General features: G+C 49.8%; 1 protein-coding gene across 9 annotated transcripts in view; it reads right to left on the bottom strand.

Annotated features, from left to right (window-relative positions):
* Nucleotides 1-13,318, bottom strand: part of map4k4 (mitogen-activated protein kinase kinase kinase kinase 4) — a 48,402-nt gene that overhangs the window by 26,335 nt on the left and 8,749 nt on the right. For all 9 annotated transcript variants that reach the window (XM_056588939.1, XM_056588931.1, XM_056588933.1 and 6 more), the window contains exons 3-9: nt 7,835-7,891; nt 3,867-3,992; nt 3,156-3,266; nt 2,549-2,639; nt 1,566-1,696; nt 1,201-1,255; nt 1,002-1,080 (exon numbers count right to left, since the gene is read on the bottom strand). In XM_056588939.1, the coding sequence (XP_056444914.1) occupies nt 1,002-1,080; nt 1,201-1,255; nt 1,566-1,696; nt 2,549-2,639; nt 3,156-3,266; nt 3,867-3,992; nt 7,835-7,891 (650 nt within the window). The remainder of the gene's footprint in view (nt 1-1,001; nt 1,081-1,200; nt 1,256-1,565; nt 1,697-2,548; nt 2,640-3,155; nt 3,267-3,866; nt 3,993-7,834; nt 7,892-13,318) is intronic.

The following is a 13,318-nucleotide window of genomic DNA, read 5'->3' as shown; positions in this document are numbered from 1 at the left end:
GTGTGCTTATGTATTTGCCTGTGTGAGTGCGTGCGTGTGTGTACGTGTGCGTGTCCCGGGAGGCCGTGCCAGCCCCCCCGTGCCTCGCGGCGGGGAGCAGGTGCAACGCAGATGCTCCGAGCCTCGACGGCGGAAGGGGAGAGAGAGGGCGACGACGGGGAAGAATTCGAGACCGTGGCCGCGTTCCAAAACCGTATCTCTATTCCAGCCCCCCCCTCTTCCGTATCGCTTGTTCGCTTCAACTTAGAAGAGACCCGCGCTAGCCGTTACGGGGGTCGAGCAGCGGGTAAAGAAGCGTCTTCAGCCTCGGTGAACGACGACAATTGCTGTCAGCCAATCACAGACTAACGAGCCGACCTCAAAAAAACGCTCCGAATCCCCCCGTTCCCGAGCTTAGTACGTATGGGAACAGTCGGAACGACGTCTGCCTTTAGGAAGCCGAAGGCCCCGCAGAAGCGCTCATCAAAAGGACTATTGGATCGCGGCCCTTTTGTTGCCACGCCAACGTCCGCACTGTTCCCCTGACGCCACGACGCCACATGGAGCGCACACGCTCCGGAAACGTCGGGGGACTTCAAGGGACGACTGGGAACGCCGCCGTGCCAAGACGGAGGAGAATAAAAAGGTTTGGAACAGGCCGGCCCCGGGGGGAAGAGAGGAATAACAACGCACTTAAAACGACCTCGGGTCAATCGGTTTGCGTCGACGTTGGAGCGAGTACATTTAATTCAGACTGTGTAAACACCCGAGCGTACTCCGCTCCTTTCAGACCGGTAGACTATTCGACGCGTGGACGTACAACCGGTTTGACAAAACAATGCATTCTGGGAGTAAATATCGCCGAACACTAAGGCTCATGTTCACACCCGACCCCAAATCTTGTGTGAAGATTAACGCGACGAATAGATCTCGAACATGTGTCATCATCGCCCGCCTCACACACACACACACTCCCACAAGTTCTTTATACACACGCGTACAAAAGAAACAGGGTCACGTACCATTTTTTAGATTTCAGTCGAGGAGGAGGGTTCCTTGGGATGAGGAAGAGCGCACGCATCGGGTGCATGTCGCAGAGCGCTGTGGGGGACACACACACATACACACACACACACACACACACACACTCGTCAGTAACGGTTGGTAGGGGGTCCCACGGCTGATCTGATGAGGCGTGGTCAGGCGGTAACTGTAACTCACGTGGAGCTCCCTCGGCCATCTCCAAGGCCGTGATGCCGGTCGACCAGAGGTCGCTCTGCAAGAGCAAGACGTTGGGTTTACATTTACAATTAGGGCATCTGGCAGACGCTTTTATCCAAAGCGACTTACATCGGTTAATGTACACATTGACACACCGACGGCAGAGTAAACCACGCAGGGCGACAGCCAGCTCGTCAGGAGCAGTTAGGGTTAAGTGTCTTGCTCAGGGACACGTCAACACTCAGCTAGGAGGAGCTGGGGATCGAACTAGCAACCTTTCGGTTACAAGACACCTGCTCACACACACACACACACACACACACACACACACACACACACAGGGGGGTGGTCCAGGCGCTGCTCACCCTGTAGTCGTACGTGGCGTCGGGGTTCTCGTCGCAGGCGATGACCTCGGGCGCCATCCAGTAGGGCGTGCCGATGAAGGTGTTCCGGCGGCCCACCGTGCGGTCCAGCTGGGCGCTCACGCCGAAGTCCACTGGGGGAGGGGGGGCGTTAGAGGGGCACGGTTTACACAGCGGACCGCCATGGCGGCCATTTTGTGTGCGGATCGCGATCGGATACGTAAAGCGGCGTTGAAATGCGGAACTAGGGAACGACGGGGTTATTCGGGATGTCGACGTCGTGAGGGACGTGATGCATATATAATCATACGGTCTCGTTTGACTACACTTTGAGTTTTCACAGGGAGACTTTCCAGATTATTTGTATGAAACAAAAGTGTTAGCTCAATTAAGGTAATGTTTCAGCAGTAGGGGCGGCAGTAGGTCAATTACAATTACAATTAGGGCATTTAGCAGACACTTTTATCCAAAGCGATTTACATCGGTTAATACGCAATGATTGACACACCGACGGCAGAGTCAATCATTGCAAAGCAACAGCCAGCTCATCAGGAGCAGTTAGGGTTAAGTGTCTCGCTCAGGGACACGTCAACACTCAGCTAGGAGGAGGTGGGGAGTGAACCTGCAACCTTTCGGTTACAAGACAACTGCTCTACCTCCTGAGCTAAGCTAAGCCGACCCATAGTTCGATCCCTGACTCCTCCTATCTGGAGTCGAGGTGTCCCTGAGCGAGGCGCCTTATCCTAACAGCTCCCGACGAGCTGGCTGTCGCCCTGCGTGGCTGACACCTCCGTCGGGGTGTCAATGTGTGCATGAATGGGTGAAAGTTAGGCAATAAAGCGCTTTGGATAAAAGCGCTATATAAATGTCCTTTTGCCAATTGAAACGTTATCATTACGGAGCATGAGTTTCCAAGGCACCTAATGATAAAACGGTCAACCTGTTTCATGATTGTTTTTACAGACAGAGTTTGGCGTGTGTCGTACCCAGCTTGACTTCGGCGTTCTCCGTCAGCAGGACGTTCTGGCCCTTGATGTCTCGATGGATGACGTGGTGGGCGTGGAGGTGGGCGAGGCCCTACGGGAAAGGGTAAGAGAGAGTGAGAGAGTGAGAGTGAGAGTGAGAGAGAGAGAGCGCGACAGAGAGAGAGCGAGAGCGACAGATAGAGTTGATTTGTTTCATGTGGTTGTTGTCATATTTTTACGTTGGTTGACAGTTCTGTTTGAATGGGAAGTTGTCAATATAAAAACAGACAGACACAGACAGAGAGAGAGAGAAACAGAAAGCGAGAGAGATAGAGTTGATTTGTTTCATGTTGGTTGTCATCAATTTGCGTCGGTGCACACGGATATGTTTGAATAGGAGTTGGCGACACAAATACAGACAGACAAAGACGAGAGAGAAAAGATAAGCCGATCAATCAGACACTGGCGGGGTAGAAGCAAGCGAATACAAAGAGCGCAAAAAGAAAGTGACAAGGGAAGAGAAGAACGGGTGAGACGAGGCTAGGAGACGAGACGAGGAGAAGAGACACAGAGCTAGACGGAGGAGAGGCAGGGAGCGACGGGGACAAGGGGAGGAGTCGTGTCTCACTCTGAGGATCTCCCGGGAGATGTAGGCGATCCAGTCCTCCTTCAACTGGTTCCCCTTGGTGTTCTTCACCAGGTCGGTAATGGAGCCCGCCCCGCAGAACTCCATCACCAGCTGCAACACACACACACACACACACACACACGATAGTTAGCAAGCATTTAAAGGCCGAGCGAAGCTATGAATGTCAAACAGCTAGCGACTAACTAATCGATAACTTACCGCTAACTCACCGTAGCTGAGCGGTGCTATAGTTGGCTAACATTTACAGACCAAGTGAACCTACAGCTATCAAAACAGCGGGCAGCTAACTTACCGCTAACGTGATGCTTAGCTACAGCTAACATAATGGAAGCTTGGCACTTACGATAGTTAGCAAACATTTACAGACCAAGTGAACCTACAGCTATCAAACCAATTAAAGCTAACTAACCGATACTCTACCGCTAACTCACAGCTAACAAAGCGCTAACTTGGCGGTACCGTGCTCCAACAACAGAAAGAACCAAGCTAACTTTAGAGGAACATGATACAAATGTAAACAACTCAATACATTAACGCAAAAGCAAAATAGTCTGGTGACAACAGACGTGATTCAAAAATACAGAACGTCTATAAATAATTAATAAAAATGTAAAAAATATATCGAAATAAATATATGGTGCGTTTCCTCCACAGAGGCCCTGAAGCCCCGGCCTGGTAGTGGAGACGTACCCAGAGCTGGTCATCGTGTCCTGGGGGGCTCTTCTTGATGAAGGCCCCATAGTAGGTGGCGATATTCCTGTGGTGAGAGTACTTCTTCAGCATGTTGATCTCCAACTTGATCTCTTCCTCCTCGTCCTAGAGAACACACACACACACACACACACACACGTAATTAGCCATGACTCATTGAGGAATTAGGCAGGAATGGTAATTTCTTCAAAGCAAATCGAGATATTTCACCGCTTGTTTGGGAAAAATATGAGGTCATTTGAATGGTATGGGTAACGTGTATGCAAATCTATATTTGAATACTAGAATGTATTGGACACTGTATTCAGTTCATTTGTTTGTGACATATAGCTGTGTGTGTGTGTGTGTGTGTGTGTGTGTGTGTGTGTGTGTGTGTGTGTGTGTGTGTGTGTGTGTGTGTGTGTGTGTGTGTGTGTGGACAATGAATGAACCACTGTGGGTTGTAAGAAACCGCCCTCAAGCGCAGACACTAATGAGTGGAGCGTCTGTCAGCACGCTTCTGACACACACACACACACACACACACACACACACACACACACACACACACACACACACACACACACACACACACACACACACACACACACACACACACACACACACACACACACACACACGTTGTGTCCCCCCCACTAGGTGTGTATTAACACAGCAGCAGGATACAGGCCTTTAACACGCTGGAGAATGTTAATATATTGGTGATGGATTTGTGCAATAATTGCTCAGGGGATTGTGTAACTATGACCGAGCCGTATCGATATTCTAACGATGTTCCGTTTTCATTTTTGATCCGACGACCGTGGAGATGAGGTAAAAGATTGGATAAAATGGCGTCTTAATCACGGACCGGGAATATTTGGGAAGTGAGTTGGCAGGCACACGTAGAGATTGGACTTTGGTTTGAACAAAAGCAGTTGCCCCATTAACTCGCCAATGAGATCACTTTCAACGGCTATTCTAACAAGGATGTAATGGCGTCTTATTGAGGCGTTATGTAGGTTAAGGGTGAGCCCTGCCGAGTGCGGGGGAAGGGGCCAATCACAGCGTGACATCCGTGGCGAAATGTCACGGGCGGCTCGCTGACAACGATTAATGGCTGCATGCAAATTGAGCCCGCGCGCACGGCTAGCGCAGACAGCTAACTGGCTCGCTTAACGCTTATTTTGCTTCCCATGTAGACACAGGTAAAAGGCTGACTGTGTGTCTGTGTCTGTGTGTGTGTGTGTCACCGTTTCATACATTGGAGCCATTTGAGGATACGAGTTTCGTCCTACGTTTCTATAGCAACCTACCCATCACCCTACAAAATGAGGATTGAAAATTGGGAAATTCGATTGCACGATTGCAGCAGTTGGGGTCGGTTGGATTCAATAAATGAGATGGGAGCCGCAGACGGAATATGGGCCAACATTACTATTAATGAGAGAGAGGCAGAGGCAGACCGAGAAGCAGACAGAGACTGAGGAGAAGAGACGCCACGAACAAGAGGGCGAGCCAGAGAGATTGAGAAGAGAGAACGAGTAAGAAAGGGCCCACGGATGGAAAACTTAAAATAATTAGCAATTCCAATACAGCTTGAACGAATGTGCAATAAATACCCTAGATAGTTATCCAATAAATACCGACACTAAGCATGTACAGCAGATGTGGCAGGAGAAAGGGTTTGTGTATTGTCCCGTCGGCCGGCGTTAGGGAGACAGGCTCCACGGCTCTTTGCGCGGTGGAAAGGCGTCTGGCATTAGTCAACGATGGCTAATCACAAAGTACACGATACCCCCTGGTACGAAACCCCAAGTGGCGTGGACTGTAGCAGCATGGGGGAGGGAAGGAGGGATGGAAAGAGAGACAGAACAGAGGCAGGGGCGAGATAGAGAGGAGGGGAGAGTGACACAGAAGTGAGAGAGACCGAGAAGAGGGAGAGACACTGAAGAAGGGAGAGAGACAGAAGAAGAGAGAGAGACAGAAGGGAGAGAGACAGAAGAGAGAGAGACACAAGAAATGAGAGAGACACAGAAGAAGAGAGAGAGACCGAGATGAGAGAGAAACAGCAGAAGGGAGAGAGACAGAAGAAGGGAGAGAGACAGAAGAAGGGAGACAGAGAATAAGGGAGAGAGAGACACAGAGAATAAGGGAGAGAGAGACAGAGAATAACAAGTGAGAGAGAGACACAGAAGAAGTGAGCGAGAGAGACACACAGAAGAAGTGAGAGAGAGAGACAGAAGAAAGGAGAGAGAGCTAAAAAAGAGTGTAACAGCGACAGAACGAGAGACAGACAGACAGATAGACAGAGCTAGGTTTTTGCTTTTCCAGGCCCTCAGGACATTTGAGGACTAACAGAAGGGCACCCTTTGTGTCGAAAAAAAAAGAGTGTTTGTTGATCTTTAGCTGATGAGTTCATGACGGGAAGGAACACACCTAGTATCGTCACGGCGATGGACCGGAATACTTCTGTTGAGCAACAGTCTCGACATCAGCCGGTGACGATAAGAAAGCGAAAACCTAATACTCTCACTCTTCATGACAGACAGACAGGCGTCGGTACTCTGTTCAGATCTGTGTGTCATTTTACGATGTCATTGTTTGACATGCTACTTTTGTAAAACCCGTCTTTCTTTTCGTGCCTTGGCAACGTAGACGTAGTTGTATGTTTACCATGCGATGAATGCCCTTCGAATCTTGAGATGATTGAGAGAGCGAGAGCACGGGAGAGGGGAGCGGCAGGGGGCATGTCTGGACATGTTGCCATATTGTGTGTGTGTGTGTGTGTGTGTGTGTGTGTGTGTGTGTGTGTGTGTGTGTGTGTGTGTGTGTGTGTGTGTGTGTGTGTGTGTGTGTGTGTGTGTGTGTGTGTGTGTGTGTGTGTGTGTGTGTTGTCACAGTTGTTCTACGTGGGCTGCAGTCAGGTGTGTGGATCACACCACTTCAAGGCCCGCAACAGGGAGGCGTGGCAGCAAGACGTCTATTCCACAGTAGTCGTTGAATCTAGACTCTGCTGTTCTCTGAGGGCAAACTTCACAGCCTCTTGGTGTGTGTGTGTGTGTGTGTGTGCGTGCGTGCGTGCGTGCGTGCGTGCGTGCGTGCGTGCGTGCGTGCGTGCGTGCGTGCGTGCGTGCGTGCGTGCGTGCGTGCGTGCGTGCGTGCGTGTCCCCTCCCAGCAAACGATTAAATGACGCACTTAAGTAAACATCAAATAAAATAGTGAGAAGGAAAGATAAAGAGAGGGAGAGACAGCTAACGCGAGACAGGAAGATATTCTAATGTTTCCCTGCCGGTTATAAAGTAGACGTTCAGATCTCCGACGGCCTCGTTACAGATACAGGAATTCACCGTCTCTCTCTCTCTCTCTCTCTCTGCCTCTCTCCCTCCCCTCCCCATAAATGCATCTATCCGGCCTCAGCAGCCACAGTAGCTGTCTGTGGGGACGGGTTCAGACAATGAGAGCAGTCAGACAGAGGATTCACGCATGCGACGAAAGCAACAACCGTTTTTGTTTTTTCTCGTTATTGTTAAACCCTTTGCCAAATTCAGTATATGGACCGTGGCGTTGGCCACCCGCCTACTGGTACATCGTTGGTGTTTCTTCCTTGATACTAATCTTTAAATGCGTTTCCTGCGTGACACCATTGAGACTTTTAGTTGAACTAGAGGTTAACAAAATGTATTCTAACCTCTGACAATTTAGAGCAGTTTCACAACATAAGGAAAATACTAGAGATTTGAAATAAATATTAAAAACTTAAATTCGAGCCATTTCTCAAGATATAGAAAAAAATTATAATCTTACTTTTCTTCTTAAAAATGATGATAATTTATTAAATTACTAAACATAAAAAATGAACATAAAAAAAAATGTGAAATCGGATGGACCTGGGTTAGCCATCACCTGGCACAAGGCCTTGTTAGCCGTGTTAGCTTGTCTGTGTGCCGCGGCAGTTAGTCCTTACCTCAGTGACATCCATGACCTTGATGGCCGCCAGCTGTCCTGTTTTGACATGCCGTCCCTGTGGGAAGAAGAAGAGAGGTACGGGTCAGATGACATGCGTCTCTGGCAGGACATCACAGCAGCCAGCAGCCGCACTGCCAACCTCATCGTTAGCATCGCGGCGACGTGTTAGCGTCGCGGGATCACAGCTAGGAACCAGCATGTAGGGTATGGCATGGTATTCAATCACAGAAAGGGCCCGGAAATAGACACGTTGACGGGAAGATGTGCAGTGGGATTCAAATGTGTGAATTCTTATCCATAGCTGTGGTCAGTCCTAATCTGTGAATGCAAAGCGTGTACTACTTGTATTTGGAGCTGTACGTCCTGGCACTTAATGTACGCACTTATTGTATGTTATATGTCCTGGCACTTAAAAAAATAGTACATGGCATTGTGTAGCATCTTATCCTAGCTATCTTTGTCGTGCACGGGGAACGGGTTAACCTAGCGATTGTAAGTGGTTCTATGAACTCCCCTTACTGTACCGACAGAGATGCATCGTTGTTTCTCTTTCTTCTGACAAATGTACTTATTGTAAGTGGCTTTGGATAAAGGCATCTGCTAAATGGCCTAAATGTAAAATGTCAATGTAAATGATCTCACACGCGCACGCACACACACACACACACACACACACACACACACACACGCACACGCACACTTCACCTTTCCTTCGGTTAATCTAAACAGACACCACGATGCGAGCGGCACAGCTATCGTCAGCCAGCCGGGTTCACAGGGAGAGACGTCGCGGCTCAACGCACTGATTTAAAAGGCCATATCCCACCAGCCAGCGCCCCCACCCGGTGTCTGTGAGCCACTCTGCTGTCTCTATACCCCAACCGCCGCCTACACAAACAGAGGCTACAAATAGCCTCACACACCCCCTGCTCCATCACACAGAGCTGGGGTGTGTGTGGGGGGGGGGGGGGGGTAGGGTCGGGTTGGATGTACAGTTGTGATATTTGTGTGGACCCGGGGTCTAAATGTGTAGGGACTTTCCCTACACCCCCCCCCCCCCCGCCGCCCACCCCTCCCACCATCTCGACCGTTTCCACGGCAACCGGGGGCAGATTGGGGTTATGGCAACACAGGGCTGGTGCTGGCAGAAACAGGAACAGCTGAGGGCCGTTACAGACAAACACACACACACGAGTGGGTGGCTGCCGGTCTGACGCACGTGCACTGATGCGCACGACGCACAGCCACACTGTCTCAAACACTCCCTTTGCACTCAAGTGCATGTCCATTGACTATGGGCGGACAAACACACACACACTACTAGACTTCTTCTGGGAATGAGATGGAGAAAGCAGAGCAGACAGTCACACACACACACACACACACACACACACACACACACACACACACACACACACACACACACACACACACACACACACACACACACACACACACACACACACACACACACACACACACACACACACACACACACGAGCATTCCAGAGTCAATTGAAAGTGTATGGATTATGACAATAAGCACTATGCTGGCTTAGAGCTATTCTTCGGCCTAGTACGGGCGGGGGGGGGGGGCGGGGGGGGGCGGCGCTGGGGCACTAAACAATGCCTTTTAATCCCCCCCCCCTCGCCCCCCCCCCCCCTCCACTTTGATCCGATTGAGTCGCCGTTGTAAAAACACAGGCCTTTTCTTTCTCCCTGGCTGCACCTCCCCTCCTGGCGGCCCTGGCTGTCACATCCAGCGCACCACGCAGTCGAGTAGCATAAGAGAGGCCGTACCCGAGAGACAGGCTGCTCAGAGAGAGACCGTCCCTTTAAAAACCTACCCTTGAGAGAGACCGCTTCTTTAAAAGCCTTCTTCCCGCTCAGAGAGAGAGACAGTCTCTTTAAAAACATTCTTCCAAGAGAGACAGGGTCTCCGTGATAAGAGAGACCGTCTCAGTGCCCTGAGGGATGGGGATCTCAGAGAGACCGTCTCATTTAAAACCTCCCGTACCTTGAGAGACAGGCTGCTCAGCGAGACTGTGTCTTTAAAAAAACATTTATAAAATGTCCTGAATAAGAGTTCAAAGTCAGGTCTCTTAAATGTGCTTTCTTTGTCCGACAAGCAGCCAAAGGAAGGTCAACTATTTCCTTCCATAAACAATCCATGAACCAGATATTAGACTTGAATTGCCCTACAACATTAATGGCAAATGCTTGTTGTTGGTACTTGATACATGGTACGTTTCGGTCGATCAATCGACCCATCATCGCAGCCCTCGTGCAAAACAAGCTCCGCGTCCACCAGTCTATTCGCCGTGTTACAAATGTTTTACAACCGAAACTTGAACCAATTTCTGCAGAGCAAAAACAACGAACTTGGAACCACGCAGCTTTGAAGCCCGAGTATTTTGACTGTTGCTTGTTTGAAACGGGAATCCTAACAAGCCATTACCCGTTTCTGTTTTCTCGGCTTCACTGTTTAGTTTGCTCCGTCCTGGATCCACTTAAAGATGGCTGACGTTATTTGTCTCATTAGCATCATTCCATCTCACTTCAACCCGCCAGCCCCCGCACCCCCCAAGTACACCTCCTTCCCTTCCAGAACCTCACTGTTGGACGCAGAACTGCGTGGGGGATGGGGGTGTTCCTTCCAGTCATGGCTACACCCCTGCTGCCATACCATAAAGCACTCTACCCAACATCCCCCCCCCCCCCCCCCCGCCGTGCCCCCACCAGACCCTGTGGGGGTTATCTGGGCCACTGATCCGCCACAGAGACCTCCCCTGGCCTCCTCATCTCCTCCATGGCGGTTTGTCTTGAGCAGGGCCAGATGTCTTCTCGGGCTCCTCGCCAGCGAGGAGTTAAATCACCGGTTGGCTTTACGGTCTCTCGGACCAGGCGGGATAAAAAAAATAAAAAAAGAGTTTATACAAAGACGTTGATGCGCGTTCTTCATGTCGCTGAACAAGCAGATTTCGGTTTGGAGAAGCTATCCATACGTCCGTCCACACTGGAAACTTAAGGGGCGGCACGTTCATAAATCGCGCGGCGATATTCCTCGGCAAGGCACTGAAGTCGTTCAACAGATGCACACGTAACTCATCGGGGTCGCTGGGCACGACATGTCCGCAAAGCACAGGGTTGGACCGAGGGGCCGGCTAATTACTATAGCATGATAGCATGCTAGGTCATAGCCACGGTCGACCGGAGGGGCCTGGTTTTCGAGTCCATTACGGAGATGGAAAGCCGAGCCATACTCCTCGATTTGAACCATTACATCAGTTTTGTCAAAAAGGCTTTAAAAGCCCACTACGCCAGACTTTGGGTGTTTTGTACGACAGGAGGCCCGGAACATACTCCCGAGCTGCAGGCTTGGAGAGCCCCTCGACAAACAAAAGGGTTCTGGTTAAATAAACACAGCATCCCAAACACATAAAAACACCGTCCAAATCCCCTTCCCCCGCTTCTCTGCAGCCAAGTCTGAGCCGGCTCTGACGGCCGAGAGGTGATGTCTGTTATTTGTGTTTGCGGTCGGACATGGTTTGCATGAAACACGTGTCCTCGGTTTACCCACAGGGGCTGTGGGGTTTGGTTTTCCCTGTTTGGTTCCAAACCGCAATGTTCTTTTCCCTGAGCACACGGGCTCAGCTTAGGAGCCGGGGTAGCCCTGATAGTACATGATTCTACCTCTCTCCGTGCACTCATGGCTACTTAAGGACACTAGGGCTTTGACTCCGAACTTCGTTATTCGAATATAATTAGAATATCAAAAGATAAATCAAAATTCGAAACGAATATTAGGCAGCCCTTAATATTGGAACCTGTTATGGTTCCAAGAGGGAGAGACGTCGGAGAACCCCACGCAGTCTATTCATAATATTGTAATGACCACGGAAGAGGCAGTGAACGAAGTATTGATTAGACAGCGATTTATTAGAAACCTAATAAACCGTTGGAACACGCAAGACCGGTAACCATAGCAACGCGGTAAACAAACCTTGCAAAGCCCAATCCAGGTCTTACTGAAGGCATTTAATGGTCAAAATATTATTAATAAATATTCAAATATTAATATTCATAAACAAACAAATTTCGAATATGATTTTTGGGCAAAAGTCAAAGCCCTAAAGGACACTGGTTGACCTCAGGTAACTGCTTTTTCTGAACGGCTTCCTCGCCTCGGTGGGTCCCACGTCGGCCATCTTAGATGCTCTCCCGATGCCAGGTGTTTTAGCTAGTTGTCTGAAGTTGTTACCAAACACAGCGATTGAAGTTACATGACACACGTGCATGTCATCGGGAGGTGTCCGTGATAGTGACTCTCACTATCCCACTGCCTATAATGCACCGTCTCTCTAGTGTGCGTACTCTCACTAGCCTCGTGAGCGCACTCCCACTAGCGCACTCTCGCGGTCGTACCCTCGGGGACCCACTCTTGCGACTGTACTCTCACTAGCGCACTCCAGGTAGCGCACTCGTGCACTGTGGCTATTGTACTCTATCTAGCGCACGGTCTCGGGTATACTCTCACTAGCGCACTCTAGGTAGCGCACTCGTGCACTGTGGCTATTGTACTCTTGCTAGCGCACGGTCGTTGGTGTACTCACTTGCGCACTTTTGCCAGTAGGGCTGGGTATCGTGGCCTATTCCCTAAATCGATTCGATTTAGATTCATACGGTTCTGAATCGATTAATCACGAGTCGATTCAATCAGCTCTTAAATAATGAAAATGGCTCAACTGTGTTACAAAAAAAAAAAAGTACTTTAATTTTTTCTCTTCATCTTAACCAACAGGTTTTAAGTGCAATCTTGTGAATTGGACAGTTTGAACTTGAGCTGTAAACAAAACCATCTCGAGTCTCAAAAGTGCAATTTAGAAATTAGAAAAGGAACTGCAAGTGAAGAACTACAACAATCCATCACTGCAAATTGCATTATGGCATCGTTTATTAAAGTGCAAAAATAATAATAAATGGTAACAAAACCGTCTGTCTCAAGTACACAGCCGCTCATGTCCGGCCTGTAGCGCAATGCCGTGCACCGGCATTGCGCACCATCGCTAGTGTACTTGTGCAAGCGTAGTGCAGCTGTACACCAGCACACTGACCCACTTCTCACAGACACACAGAGGCTCTGGCAGCAGACCAGAGCCAGCCCTGAGCCTCCCTCTGAACCACCACCACCCCCTCTCTCTCTCTCTGCAGAGTGACGGTGTAAGGCTCCAAGAAAAACCAGGGGTGAAGGCAGAGAAACGGGGAGTAGCGGAGATAACAATGATACCAACGATGGGGTTGTTTGAGGGTGAAATATGAAAACACAAGAGGATGATAGGACAGGGAGGAGGGAGATACAGAGAGGAAAGACGGCGAGTCTGAGAGTGGAAAACAAACGGCCAGCGATAGGGGGACGAGAGAATGATGGGGGGGGGGGGGGGGGGGGGGAAGAAGAGAGAGAGAGAGAGAGAGAGGAGAGAGA

The sequence above is a fragment of the Gadus chalcogrammus genome, chromosome 4, assembly GCF_026213295.1.
Source record: "Gadus chalcogrammus isolate NIFS_2021 chromosome 4, NIFS_Gcha_1.0, whole genome shotgun sequence".
In the NCBI taxonomy this organism is placed as follows: domain Eukaryota; kingdom Metazoa; phylum Chordata; class Actinopteri; order Gadiformes; family Gadidae; genus Gadus; species Gadus chalcogrammus.
Note: the sequence above shows the minus strand (reverse complement) of the source record. Positions and strands in the feature narration are given on the sequence as shown.